Here is a 15,050-nt window from a genome sequence, read left to right as displayed (position 1 = left end):
ATTTTGGTTTGGTTTGGGCAAATTTTGGGAGAATTTTAGGTGGATTTGGGGAAATACTTCGATTGGTGGATTTTGGGGAAACCGGGAAATTCCGGGAGGGTTTGAGGAAATTTTGGGAGAATTTTGGGTGGATTTGAGTGAATTTTGTGTGGGGTTTGGGAGATTTTTGGGAGAATTTTGGAGGAATTTTGTGTTGGTTTGAGGGAATTTTGGGAGAATTTTGGGCACATTTGGGGGAAATATTTGGAATTTTGGTGGATTTTGGGGGAAATTGGGAAACTTGGTCCAATTTTGGGTCATTTTGGGTCAATTTTCAGCCATTTTGGGGCATTTCCTGTTTTTCACATTTTTGGACATTTTTGGGTCAATTTTGAGGCATTTTGGGTCACTTTGAGCCAATTTTGGGTCATTTGGGGTCGATTTTGGGTCATTTCCATCCCATTTTTCAATTTTGGACATTTTTTGGTCGTTTTGAAACATTTTGGGTCAATTTTCGGCCATTATGGGGCATTTCCTGTTTTTCACATTTTTTTATATTTTTGGATCTATTTTGACACATTTTGGGTCACTTTGAGTGAATTTTTGGTCAATTTTGGGGCATTTTTAGGCATTTTTTTACTTTTCCCCCATTTTTTCATTTTTTTGGCAATTTCTTCACTTTTTTTTTACCATTTTTGGGCAATTTTGGGACAAAATTGAGGCAATTCAGGATTTTCGGGGTAATTTTTGGGTTTATTTTGGGGCTTTTTAGGCAAAATATCCCCACAGGAAGGAGGCCACGCCCATCAGCACCAGGGCGTTGATATCGACCAATCGGCTCCATTTGGGGTCCTCGGGGGGCGGGGCTTCCGCCGAGGCCACGCCCCCTCCCGAGGCCACGCCCCCTCCCGAGGCCACGCCCCCCGCTCCAGGCTCCGCCCCCAAATCTGGAATGGACCAAAAAAATTGGGGTCAAAAAAAATCCCAAAATCCCAAAAAATTTGAGGCTCCAAAAACCCCCAAAAAATCCCCCGGGACCCCAAATTTTGGGTTCTAAAGCCCCAAAATCCCAAATTTGGATCCCAAATCCCAAAAATCCCAAAATTTGGGTCCCAAAAATTCCAAATTCAGGTCCCAAAAATCCTCAAGACCCCAAAAATCCTCAAGACCCCAAAAGTCCCAAAATTTGGGTCCCAAAAATCCCAAATTCGGGTCCCAAAAATCCTCAGGACCCCAAAAATCCTCAGGACCCCAAAAATCCCAAAATTTGGGTCCCAAAAATCCCAAATTCAGGTCACAAAAATCATTAAGACCCCAAAAATCCCAAAATTTGGGTCCCCAAGACGCCAAAAATCTGAAATTTTGATCCCAAAACCCCAAAACTTGGGAACCCCGATTTCACCGGACCCCAAAAATCCCTAATTTGGGTCCCAAAAAAACCCAAAATTTGGGACCCCAAAACCCCCAAAAATCCCAAATTTGGGTCCCAAACCCTACCAGACCCCCAAAATTTGGGTCCCCAAAACTCCAAAAATCCCAAATTTGGGTCCCTGAATTCCCCATGATGCCCCAAAATCCCAAATTTTGATCTCAAAACCCCCAAAAATCCCAAATTTTGATCCCAAAAAACCCCAAAAATCCCAAATTTGGATCCCAAAAATCCCAAATTTGGGTCCCTGAGACCAATGAAAAATCCCAAATTTGGGTCCCCAAGATGCCAAAAATCAGAAATTTTGATCCCAAAACCCCAAAATTTGGGATCCCAGATTCCCCCACAACCCAAAAATCCCAAATTTGGGTCCTCGAGACCCCCAAAAATCCCAAATTTGGGTCCCTGAGACCCCCAAAAATCCCAAATTTTGATCCCCAAATCCCCTAAATTCCCAAATTTGGATCCCCAAAAACCCCAAAAATCCCAAATTTGGATCCCAAAAAACCCCAAAAATCCCAAATTTGGGTCCCCAAAATGCCCAAAACTCCCAAATTTGGATCCCGAAAACCCCAAATTTGGGTCCCTGAGACCCCCAAAAATCCCAAATTTTGATCCCAAAAAACCCCAAAAATCCCAAATTTGGATCCCAGAAATCCCAAATTTGGGTCCCCAAAATGCCCAAAAATCCCAAATTTTGACCCCAAAACGCCCAAAAATCCCAAATTTTGATCCCAAAACCCCAAAATTTGGGACCCAGGATTCCCCCACAACCCAAAAATCCCAAATTTGGGTCCCGAACCCTCCCAAAATTTGGGTTTTTTCCCCCGTTACCGCCGAGTTCGAGCCCCAAATTTTGGGGCTCCTTGGGCGCGTCGAGGTCGATTCGGGGCTCGCGGCTGTTCCGGAGGCTGAACACCAACCTGTGCAGCTGGAATCGGGGAAAACACCCAAAATTCGCCAAAATCGACCCAAAATTCGCAAAGATCGACCCCAAAAATGGCAAAATCGACCCAAAAATGGGAAAAATAGACCCAAAAATGGCAAAAATCGACCCAAAAACGGCAAAAATCCAGCCAAAACTTGGCAAAAATTAAACGAAAATTTGGGAAAATCCACCCAAAATTCACTAAAATAGACCCCAAAAATGGCAAAATCGACCCCAAAATGGGAAAAATCGACCCAAAAATGGCAAAAATCCAGCCAAAACTCGGCAAAAATTAAACGAAAATTTGGGAAAATCCACCCAAAATTCACAAAAATCGACCCCAAAAATGGCAAAATCGACCCAAAAATGGGAAAAATCGACCCCAAAAATGGAAAAATCGACCCAAAATTCACCAAAATCGACCCCAAAAATCAACCCCGAAAATGGCAAAATCTGCCCAAAATTCAATAAATCCACCCAAAATTCACAAAAATCGACCCAAAAATGGCAAAATTCACCCAAAATTCACAAAAATAGCTCCAAAATTGGACAAATCGACCCAAAATTTCCCAAAATACAAAATTCACCAAAATCCACCCAAAAAATGGTAAAATCCGCCCAAAATTCACAAACATTGACCCAGAATTCAGAAAAATCCACCCCAAAATTTGGCAAAATCCACCCCAAAAATGGCAAAATCTGCACAAAATTCACAAAAATCACCCCAAATTTGGTAAAAATGGTAAGGCGACCCAAAAGTCACAAAAATCGACCCAAAAATGGCAAAATCCACCCCAAATTCACCAAAATCACTCAAAAATCAAACAAAACGACCCCAAAATTGCCAAAATCCAAAATTCACCAAAATTCGGCAAAATCGACCCCCAAAATGGTGAAATCCACCCCAAAATTCACCAAAACCCCCCAAAATTCACAAAAATCGACCCCAAATTCACCAAAATCAACAAAAAATTCACAAAAATTGCTCAAAAATTTGACAAATTGACCCAAAATTTGACAAAATCCAGCCAAAATTCAGAGAAATCGACCAAAAAAATGGTAAAATCCTCCCAAAATTCACCAAAATCTCTCCGAAATTAGAAGAAAATACCCAAAATTCATCAAAATCACTCAAAAATTGGACAAAACGACCCAAAATTAGCCAAAATCCAGAATTCACTAAAAAAACGCCAAAATTTGGCAAAATCGACCCAAAATTCACCAAAATCCACCCAAAATTCGGCAAAAACCTCCCCAAAAATGGCAAATTCCATTTTTCCATTTTTTTAGCAATTTCTCACTTTTTTCCCCAAAAAAAATCCCAAAAAATCCCCCCAAAAAATTTCCCAAATTCTCAACTTTCATTCTGGGCTCATTTCATCCAATTTTGGACAATTTTGGGGCCATTTTTGATCATTTTTTGATATTTTATCACTTTTTTGGGCCATTTTTCACCATTTTTCCACCCAAAAAATTCCCCAAAAACTTCCAAAAAATTCCCAAAAATACCCAAATTCTCACATTTCATTTTGTCCCATTTTTGGTCTCTTTTTGTCCCATTTTTGGGGTCATTTTGGGTCATTTTGAGCTCATTTTTGACCATTTTTTCACCGTTTTTTCACCGTTTTTGGCCATTTTCCCCCCAAAAAAATTCCCAAAAAAATCCCAAAAATTCCCCAAAATTCCCAAACTCTCACCTCTCACTTTGGCCCATTCTGGGCTCATTTTGTCCCATTTTTGGTACAATTTTGGGCTCATTTTGGGCCATTTTTTCACCATTTTTTTCACCGTTTTTTCTCATTTTTTCTGGATTTTCCCCCAAAAAATTCCAAAAATTCCCAAAAATTCCCAAACTCTCACCTTTCATTTTGTCCCATTTTTAGGACTATTTTGGGCTCATTTGGGGCCATTTTGGGCTCATTTTTTGCCATTTTTCCGCCATTTTTTCACCGTTTTTAGCCGTTTTTTCACCGTTTTTTCTCATTTTTTCTGTTTTTCCCCCAAAAAATTCCAAAAATTCCCCAAAATTCCCAAACTCTCACCTCTCATCTTGACCCATTCTGGGCTCATTTTGGGCTCATTCTGGGGCCATTTTGGGCTCATTTTTTGCCATTTTTCTGCCATTTTTTCACCATTTTTTCACCATTTTTTCACCGTTTTTCACCGTTTTTTCTCATTTTTTCTGGTTTTTCCCCAAAAATTCCAAAAATTCCCCAAAATTCCCAAACTCTCACCTCTCATCTTGACCCATTCTGGGCTCATTTTGGGCTCATTTTGGGCCATTTTGGGCTCATTTTTTGCCATTTTTTCACCGTTTTTTGCTGTTTTTTCACCGTTTTTTCTCATTTTTTCTGTTTTTTCCCCCAAAAAATTCCAAAAACTCCCAAAAATTCCCAAACTCTCACCTTTCATTTTGTCCCATTTTTGGGACTATTTTGGGCTCATTTTGGGCCATTTTGGGCTCATTTTTGGCCATTTTTCCGCCATTTTTTCACCGTTTTTCGCCATTTTTTCACCATTTTTTCACCGTTTTTTCTCATTTTTTCTGTTTTTTCCCCCAAAAATTCCAAAAATTCCCCAAAATTCCCAAACTCTGACCTATCTGCCTGGTCCTTTCTGGGCTCGCTTTGTCCAATTTTTGGGACCATTTTGGGCCATTTTGGGCTCATTTTTTGCCATTTTTTCACCATTTTTTCACCATTTTTTCACCGTTTTTTCACCGTTTTTTCTCATTTTTTCTGTTTTTCCCCCAAAAAATTCCAAAAATTCCCCAAAATTCCCAAACTCTCACCTCTCATCTTGACCCATTCTGGGCTCATTTTGGGCTCATTCTGGGGCCATTTTGGGCTCATTTTTTGCCATTTTTCCGCCATTTTTTCACCGTTTTTCGCCGTTTTTTCACCGTTTTTCGCCGTTTTTTCACCGTTTTTCCCCAAAAAAAAAATCCCCGGGACTCACGTGGACCTCGGGGATGGGCGGGTGGCAGCAGGAGACGGCGAGGACGATGGCGGCGGTGAGGAGGAAGAGCAGCGCGGCGAAGTGCAGGTAGTGCAGGCCGCAGAGCAGCGCCGGGCAGCGCCCGGGGGCGCCGCAGGAGCCGGAGCCCAGCAGGAATTCGGGGATCAGCCGGGTCAGGCCCAGCCCCAGCCCCCCCAGCAGCCCCCAGAAGGCGCCCTCGGGGAGAAAAAACACGAATTTGGGAAAAAAAACAAAAAAATTTGGGGTTTCGGAGGCAAAATTTGGAGGTTCTGGGCCAAAATTTGGAGGTTCTAGGCCAAAATTTGGAGTTTCTGGGTCAAAATTTGGGTGTTCTGAGGTCATTTGGAGGTGAAATTTGAGGCTTTTGGGGTCACGTGAAGTCAAAATTTGGGGTTTTGGGGTCACTTGGAACAGAAATTTGGGGGTTTTGGGGCAAAATTTGGCGGTTTTGGGCTCAAAATTTGGGGGTTTTGGGGTCAAAATTTGGAGGTTCTGGGCCAAAATTCAGAGCTCCCGCCTCAAAATTTGGACTTTTGGGGTCGAAATTTAGGGGGTTTTGGGGTCACCTGGATGCTCAGGAGCTCCAAATTTGGGGTTTTGGGGTCATGTGGAGGTGAAATTTGGGGAATTTGGGGCAAAATTTGGGGGTTTTGGGGTCAAAATTTGGAGTTTCTGGGTCAAAATTTGGAGTTCTGAGGTCATTTGGAGGTGAAATTTGTGGGGTTTTGGGGTCACCTGAAGTCAAAATTTGGGGTTTTGGGGTCACTTGGAACTGAAATTTGGGGTTTTTGGGGGAAAATTTGGGGGTTTAGGGTCAAAATTTGGGGGGCTTGGGGTCAAAATTTGGAGGTTCTGGGTCAAAATTCGGAGCTTCCGCCTCAAAATTTGGAGTTTTGGGGTTGAAATTCGGGGGGTTTTGGGGTCACCTGGATGCTCAGGAGCTCCAAATTTGGGGTTTTGGGGTCATGTGGAGGTGAAATTTGGGGGTTTTGGGGCAAATTTTGGGGGTTTTGGGTCAAAATTTGGGGGCTTTGGGGTCAAAATTTGGAGTTTCTGGGTCAAAATTTGGAGATTCTGCCTCAAAATTTGGGTGTTCTGAGGTCATTTGGAGGTGAAATTTGGGGCTTTTGGGGTCACCTGAAGTCAAAATTTAGGGTTTTGGGGTCACTTGGAACTGAAATTTGGGGTTTTTGGGGGAAAATCTGGGGGTTTAGGGGTCAAAATTTGGGGGTTTTGGGGTCAAAATTTGGAGGTTCTGGGCCAAAATTCGGAGCTCCCGCCTCAAAATTTGGAGTTTTGGGGTCGAAATTTGGGCGGTTTTGGGGTCACCTGGATGCTCAGGAGCTCCAAATTTGGGGTTTTGGGGTCACGTGGAGGTGAAATTTGGGGAATTTGGGGCAAAATTTGGGGGTTTTGGGGTCAAAATTTGAGGGTTTTGGGGGGCAAAATTTGGAGTTTCTGGGTCAAAATTTGGGTGTTCTGAGGTCATTTGGAGGTGAAATTTGGGGGGCTTGGGGTCACCTGAAGTCAAAATTTGGGGTTTTGGGGTCACTTGGAACTGAAATTTGGGGTTTTTGTGGGAAAACTTGGGGGTTTTTGGAGTCAAAATTTGGGGGTTTTGGGGTCAAAATTTGGAGGTTCTGGGTCAAAATTCGGAGCTTCCGCCTCAAAATTTGGAGTTTTGGGGTCGAAATTTGGGCGGTTTTGGGGTCACCTGGATGCTCAGGAGCTCCAAATTTGGGGTTTTGGGGTCACATAGAGGTGAAATTTAGGGGGTTTTGGGGTCAAAATTCGGGGTTTTGGGGGCAGCGGGACTTAAAATTTTGGGGGTTTGGGGTCATTTTTAGGGGAAATTTGGGGGTTTTGGTGTTAAAAGCCCCTTTAAACTCATCCAGCTGTGCCCAGCTGTGCCCAGGTGTGCCCCAAACCCCCTTAGGAGCCCACAAAATGTGCCCAGGTGCCCCCAGGTGTGCCCCAAACCCCCTTTAACCCCACCCGGGTGCCCCCAGGTGTGCCCAGGTGAGCCCCAGACCCCCTTTAAACCCTTCCCAAAGCCCTCCAGGTGTGCACAGGTGTGCCCCAAACCCCCCTTAAATCCCACCAGGTGTGCCCAGGTGTGCCAGTCTCCCCCCCAGGTGTGCCCAGGTGTGCCCCAAACCTCCTTTAACTCCACCCATGTGTACCCAGGTGTGCCCAGGTGTGCCCCAAACCCCTCCAGGTGTGCCCCAAACCCTCTTTAAACACCTCAAGCTGTGCCCAGGTGCCCCCAGGTGTGCCAATCTCCCCCCCAGGTGCCCCCAGGTGTGCCCAGATGTGCCCAGGTGCCTCCCAAACCCAACCCAGGTGCCACCAGGTGTGCCCAGGTGTGCCCCAAACCCCCTTTAAACCCTCCCAGCCGTGCCCAGCTGTGCCCAGGTGTGCCCAGGTGTGCCCCAAACCCCCCTTAAATCCCACCAGGTGTGTCCAGGTGTGCCAGTCTCCCCCCCAGGTGTGCCCAGGTGCGCCCCAAACCCCCTTTAAACCCTCCCAGGTGTATCCCAGGTGTGCCCAGGTGTGCCCAGGTGCGCCCCAAACCCCCTTTAAACCCTCCCAGCCGTGCCCAGGTGTGCCCAGGTGTGCCCAGGTGTGCCCCAAACCCCCTTTAAACCCTCCCAGCCGTGCCCAGGTGCCCCCAGGTGTGCCAATCTCCCACCCAGGTGTGCCCAGGTACCTCCCAAATTTAACCCAGGTGCCACCAGGAGTGCTCAGGTGTGCCCAGGTGTGCCCAGGTGTGCCCCAAACCCCCTTTAAACCCTCCCAGCCGTGCCCAGGTGTGCCCAGGTGCGCCCAGGTGTGCCCAGGTGTGCCCCAAACCCCCTTTAAACCCTCCCAGCCGTGCCCAGGTGTGCCCAGGTGTGCCCAGGTGTGCCCGGGGCTGCTCACGGGCTCGTTGACGCGGGGCACAAACACGGCCAGGCAGAAGACGGTGGCCACGGGCGGCGCCAGGTGTGCCCAGGTGTGCCCCAAACCCCCCTTAAATCCCACCAGGTGTGCCCAGGTGTGCCCAGGTGTGCCCCAAACCCCCTTTAAACCCTCCCAGCCGTGCCCAGGTGTGCCCAGGTGTGCCCAGGTGTGCCCGGGGCCGCTCACGGGCTCGTTGACGCGGGGCACGAACACGGCCAGGCAGAAGACGGCGGCCACGGGCGGCGCCAGGTACGAGGAGAGCGCCTGCAGGTACTCGAAGAGCTGCGCCCCCCGCGCCGCCCGCAGCACGGGCAGCCAGGCCAGGCTCAGCGCCACCATGGCCACCACCCAGAGCCTGCGGGCAGGTGAGCTCACCTGTGTGCCCAGGTGAGCGCCCAGGTGTGCCCCAGGTGTATCTCAGGTGCGCCCCAGCCGTGCCCAGGTGTGCCCAGCCGTGCCCAGGTGTGCCAATGGCGCCCCCAGCCGTGCCCAGGTGTGCCCCAGGTGAGTGCCCAGGTGTGTTTAACCATGCCCAGGTCTATCTCAGGTGTGCCCAGGTGTATCCCAGGTGTGCCCAGGTGAGCGCCCAGGTGTACCCAGGTGTATCCCAGGTGTGCCCAGGTGTATCTCAGATGTTCCCAGGTGTGCCCAGGTGTGTCCCATATGTGCCCAGGTGTATCCCAGGTGTGCCCAGGTGCATCCCAGGTGTATCCCAGGTGTGCCCAGGTGCATCCCAGGTGTACCCAGGTGTATCCCAGGTGTGCCCAGGTGTGTCCCATATGTGCCCAGGTCTATCTCAGGTGTGCCCAGGTGTATCCCAGGTGTGTTTAACCATGCCCAGGTGTGCCCAGCTGTGCCCAGGTCTATCTCAGGTGTATCTCAGCTGTGTCCAGGTGTATTTTATCTGTGCCCAGGTGTATCTCAGGTGCCCCCAGGTGTTATCTCAGGTGTGCCAGGTCTATCCCAGGTGTGTGCCCCAGGTGTGCCAGGGTGTATTTTAGCTGTGCCCAGCCGTGCCCAGGTGTATCCCAGCTGTGCCCAGGTGTATCTCAGGTGTGTTTAACCATGCCCAGGTGTGCCCAGGTGTATCTCAGGTGCCCCCAGCCGTGCCCAGGTGTGCCCAGGTGTATTTTAGCTGTGCCCAGCCATGCCCAGCTCTGCCCAGGTGTATCTCAAATGTATCCCAGGTGTGCCCAGCCATGCCCAGGTCTATCTCAGGTGTGCCCAGGTGCCCCCAGATGAGTGCCCAGGTGTCCCCAGGTGCCCCCAGGTGTGCCAAGTTCTATCCCAGGTGTGCCCAGGTGTATTTTATCTGTGCCCAGGTGTATCTCAGCTGTGCCCAGGTGTGACCAGGTATATCTCAGGTGCCCCCAGCTGTGCCCAGGTGTGCCCAGGTGTATCTCTGGTGTGCCCAGGTGTATCTCAGGTGTGCCCAGGTGTATCTCAGGTGCCCCCAGCCGTGCCCAGGTGTATCTCAGGTGTGTTTAACCATGCCCAGGTGTGCCCAGGTCTATCTCAGGTGCCCCCAGCCATGCCCAGGTGTGCCTAGGTGTATTTTATCTGTGCCCAGCCATGCCCAGGTGTATCCCAGGTGCCCCCAGGTGTACCCAGGCGTATTTTATCTGTGCCCAGGTGTGCCCAGGTGTGCCCAGGTGTATCCCAGGTGTGCCCAGGTGTATCTCAGGTGTGACCAGGTGTGCTCAGGTGTGCCCAGGTGTGCTCAGGTGTGCCCAGGTGTATTTTATCTGTGCCCAAGTGTATCTCAGGTGTGCCCAGGTGTATCTCAGGTGTGCCCAGGTGTGCTCAGGTGTGCCCAGGTGTATCTCAGGTGTGCCCAGGTGTATCTCAGGTGTGCCCAGGTGCCCCCAGGTGTATCTCAGGTGTGCCCAGGTGTGCCCAGGTGTATCTCAGGTGTGCCCAGGTGCCCCCAGGTGTATCTCAGGTGCCCCCAGGTGTATCTCAGGTGTGCCCAGGTGTGCCCAGGTGTATCTCAGGTGTGCCCAGGTGCCCCCAGGTGTATCTCAGGTGCCCCCAGGTGTATCTCAGGTGTGCCCAGGTGTGCCCAGGTGTATCTCAGGTGCCCGCAGGTGCCCCCGGGCCCACCTGCCGGCCAGCAGCAGCTGCCGCGGCCCCGCCCGCGGCCGCAGCCTCCGGACGACGTCGAGCGAGAAGAGCGCGGCCGAGCTGGCGAAGATGGAGGCCAGCGACGACATCAGCGCCGCCAGCACCACGGCCAGCATCAGCCCGCGCAGCCCTAATTAGTTAATTAGCGTTAATTAAGGGGGAAAGGTGAAAAAACGGCGAAAAAACGGCGAAAAAACGGCGAAAATCGGCCGAAAAACAGAGTTATTAGGATCAAAAATGGAGTTATTAGGACTGAAAATTGAGTTATTAGCACACATTAATTATTAATTAATAATTAATATTAATTAACGGTGAAAGAATGGTGAAAATTGGCGGGAAAACGGCGAAAATCGGAAAAAAAACGGAGTTGTTAGGATCAAAAATTTAAGTTATTAGGATAGAAAACTGAGTTATTACGCCAAATTAATCATTAATTAATCATTAATATTAATTAACAGTGAAAGAATGGTGAAAATTGGAGGGAAAACGGCAAAAATTGGCCAAAAAATGGCAAAAATCGGCCAAAAATGGAGTTATTAGGGTCAAAATTTGAGTTATTAGGAGCGAAAATTGAGTTATTAGCACATATTAATTATTTATTAATAATATTAATTAACGGTGAAAGAATGGTGAAAATTGGCGGGAAAACGGCGAAAATCGGCAAAAAAAAAGAATTATTAGCCCCAACAATGGAATTATTAGCCCCAAATCAGAATTAATAGCTAATTAATTGTCCTAATGATGTCCTAATTAGCTCCTAATTAGCGTTATCAGCCCCCAAATTAGGATTATTACTGAATTATTAGGATTAATTAGCCCGAAATTCCTATTAATAGCCTCAAAAATAGGGTAATAATTGCTTCTAATTAATAATAATTTATTATTAATCGCTAATAGTCAGTAATTAATCATTAATTAATCGCTAATAAGCACTAATTATCACCTAATCATTAAGAATCATTAGCATTAATAATTAAATAATAACCACTAATAATACTTAATAATCGCTTATTAGCGCTATGAATCACTAATAAGCGGTCATGAATAATTAATGAGCGCTAATTATGCATAATTAATTACCGGAGGGCAGCAGGCTGAGCACCAGCCAGGGATAGGCCAGTACTAATTATCACTAATAATCGCTAATAACCGCTAATAATCGCTAATAAATCCCTAATAAGTGATTAATGAGTAATTAATGAGTGCTAATTAGGGGTAATTAATTACCGGGCGGCAGCAGGCTGAGCACCTGCCGGGGATAGACCAGTACTAATGACCACGAATAATCACTAATAATCATTCATAATCGCTAATAATCGCTAATAAATCCCTAATAAATGATTGATGAGTAATTAATGCGCGCTAATTAGGGGTAATTAATTACCGGGTGGCAGCAGGCTGAGCACCTGCCGGGGATAGACCAGTACTAATGACCACGAATAATCACTAATAATCATTCATAATGGCTAATAATCGCTAATAAATCCCTAATAAGTGATTAATGAGTAATTAATGCGCGCTAATTAGGGGTAATTAATTACCGGGCGGCAGCAGGCTGAGCACCAGCCGGGGATAGGCCACGTTGGAGCAGCCGAGGGCGGAGCCGCAGGCCCGGGAGCAGCCCTGGGGGTCAGCGCAGCCGACGACCTCTGGGACCAGTACGGACCAGTATAAACCAGTATGGACCAGTATAAACCAGTATAAACCAGTACGGACCAGTATAAACCAGTATGGACCAGTACGGACCAGTATGGACGACTACAGACCAGTATAAACCAGTATGGACCAGTATAAACCAGTATGGACCAGTATGGACCAGTATAAACCAGTATGGACCAGTATAAACCAGTACGGACCCGTATGGACCAGTATGGACCAGTACAGACCAGTACGGAACAATACGGACCAGTACGGACTAGTATGGACCAGTATAAACCAGTATGGACCAGTATAAACCAGTATGGACCAGTATGGACCAGTACGGACCAATACGGACCAGTATGGACCAGTATAAACCAGTATGGACCAGCATAAACCAGTATGGACCAGTACGGACCCGTATAAACCAGTATGGACCAGTATGGACCAGTACGGACCAGTATGGACCAGTACAGACCCGTATAAACCAGTACAGACCAGTATGGACCAGTATAAATCAGTATGGACCAATATGGACCAGTATGGACCAGTATAAACCAGTACGGACCAATATGGACCAGTATAAACCAGTACAGACCAGTATGGACCAGTATAAACCAGTATAAACCAGTACAGACCAGTATGGACCAGTATAAACCAGTATAAACCAGTACAGACCAGTATGGACCAGTATAAACCAGTATAAACCAGTGTGGACCAGTATAAACCAGTATGGACCGGTATAAACCCGTATGGACAAATGGGTGGCCATAGTGGGGAGCCATCTTGGGCAGCCATCTTAGATTCATTCTGTGGCAGCCATTTTGGGCAGCCATCTTGAAAACCCCCATGGAGACAGCCATTTTGGGCAGCCATTTTGGGCGCCATATTGGTTAAGTGCCTTAAACTCAAAATAAACCAGTATAAACCAGTATAAACCAGTATAAACCAGTATGCACCAATGGGTGGCCATAGTGGGGAGCCATCTTGGGGAGCCATTTTAGCTTCATGCTATGACAGCCATTTTGGGCAGCCATTTTGTAAACTCCAATGGTGGCAGCCATTTTGGGCGCCATATTGGATAAGTGCCTTAAATGATGATAAAGCATTCTAAACCAGTATAAACCAGTATAAACCAGTATAAACCAGTATAAACCAGTACAAACCAATATAAACCACTATAAACCAATGGCTGGCCGCAGTGGGGAGCCATCTTAGATTCATTCTGTGGCAGCCATTTTGGGCAGCCATTTTGTAAACTCCAATGGTGGCAGCCATTTTGGGCGCCATATTGGATAAGTGCCTTAAATGATGATAAAGCATTCTAAACCAGTATAAACCAGTATAAACCAGTATAAACCAGTAAAACGAGTATGCACCAATGGGTGGCCATAGTGGGGAGCCATCTTGGGCAGCCATCTTGAAAACCCCAATGGAGGCAGCCATTTTGGGCGCCATATTGGATAAATGCCTTAAACGAATAGAAATCATTCTAAACCAGTATAAACCAGTATAAACCAGTATAAAGCAGTGGGGAGCTGACCCGGGAAGAGGACACGGGCGGCCATGCCGGGCAGCACCATCAGGAACATGGGCAGCACCTTGAGGTAGCCGCAGAGGACGCAGCCGGCGCGGACGTGCGTGAGGGAGCGGCCGGCAAGGCAGCGCTGCACGATCACCTGGGGAGGAACCGGATAGGGACCGGTCAGAAACCAGTTAGAGACTGGTTAGAAACCAGTTAGAGACTGGTGGGACCAGTTAGAGACTGGTTAGAAACCAGTTAGAGACTGGTGGGACCAGTTACAGACTGGTTAGAAACCGTTTAGAGACTGGTGGGACCAGTTAGAGACTGGTTAGAAACCAGTTAGAGACTGGTGGGACCAGTTAGAGACTGGTTAGAAACCGGTTAGAGACTGGTGGGACCAGTTAGAAACTGGTGGGACCAGTTAGAGACCAGTTAGAGACTGGTTAGAGACCAGTTAGAGACTGGTGGGACCAGTTAGAGACTGGTTAGAAACCAGTTAGAGACTGGTGGGACCAGTTAGAGACTGGTTAGAAACCGGTTAGAGACTGGTGGGACCAGTTAGAAACTGGTGGGACCAGTTAGAGACCAGTTAGAGACTGGTTAGAGACCAGTTAGAGACTGGTGGGACCAGTTAGAGACTGGTTAGAAACCAGTTAGAGACTGGTGGGACCAGTAAGAAACCAGTTAGAGACTGGTGGGACCAGTTACATACTGGTGGGACCAGTTACTGACCAGTTAGAGACTGGTTAGAAACCAGTCAGAGACCAGTTAGAGACTGGTGGGACCAGTTACAGACTGGTTAGAAACCGTTTAGAGACTGGTGGGACCAGTTAGAGACTGGTTAGAAACCAGTTAGAGACTGGTGGGACCAGTTAGAGACTGGTTAGAAACTGGTTAGAGACTGGTGGGACCAGTTAGAAACTGGTGGGACCAGTTAGAGACCAGTTAGAGACTGGTTAGAGACCAGTTAGAGACTGGTGGGACCAGTTAGAGACCAGTTAGAGACTGGTTAGAGACCAGTTACTGACCAGTTAGAGACTGGTTAGAAACCAGTTACTGACCAGTTAGAGACTGGTTAGAAACTGGTTAGAGACCGGTGGGACCAGTTAGAGACTGGTTAGAAACCGGTTAGAGACTGGTGGGACCAGTTAGAGACTGGTGGGACCAGTTACTGACCAGTTAGGAACCAGTTAGAGACTGGATAGAAACCAGTTAGAGACTGGTGGGACCAGTAAGAAACCAGTTAGAGACTGGTGGGACCAGTTACATACTGGTGGGACCAGTTACTGACCAGTTAGAGACTGGTTAGAAACCAGTCAGAGACCAGTTAGAGACTGGTTAGAAACCAGTTAGAGACTGGTGGGACCAGTTAGAGACCAGTTAGAGACTGGTTAGAAACCAGTTAGAGACTGGTGGGACCAGTTAGAAACCAGTTAGAGACTGGTTAGAAACCGGTTAGAGACTGGTGGGACCAGTTACAGACTGGTGGGACCAGTTACAGACTG

At 47.6% G+C, this 15,050-nt stretch overlaps 1 protein-coding gene across 1 annotated transcript in view; it reads right to left on the bottom strand.

The window, feature by feature from the left end:
* Positions 1 to 711: 711 nt before the first annotated feature.
* Positions 712 to 15,050, bottom strand: part of LOC110480547 (sodium/glucose cotransporter 2-like) — a 37,627-nt gene continuing 23,288 nt past the window's right edge. The window contains exons 9-15 of the mRNA XM_077789582.1: positions 13,564 to 13,699; positions 11,924 to 12,031; positions 10,362 to 10,512; positions 8,445 to 8,613; positions 5,295 to 5,510; positions 2,243 to 2,339; positions 712 to 926 (exon numbers count right to left, since the gene is read on the bottom strand). Of these exons, the coding sequence (XP_077645708.1) occupies positions 748 to 926; positions 2,243 to 2,339; positions 5,295 to 5,510; positions 8,445 to 8,613; positions 10,362 to 10,512; positions 11,924 to 12,031; positions 13,564 to 13,699 (1,056 nt within the window). The 3' untranslated portion in view covers positions 712 to 747. The remainder of the gene's footprint in view (positions 927 to 2,242; positions 2,340 to 5,294; positions 5,511 to 8,444; positions 8,614 to 10,361; positions 10,513 to 11,923; positions 12,032 to 13,563; positions 13,700 to 15,050) is intronic.

Source organism: Lonchura striata, chromosome 35, assembly GCF_046129695.1.
Source record: "Lonchura striata isolate bLonStr1 chromosome 35, bLonStr1.mat, whole genome shotgun sequence".
NCBI lineage: Eukaryota > Metazoa > Chordata > Aves > Passeriformes > Estrildidae > Lonchura > Lonchura striata.
Note: the sequence above shows the minus strand (reverse complement) of the source record. Positions and strands in the feature narration are given on the sequence as shown.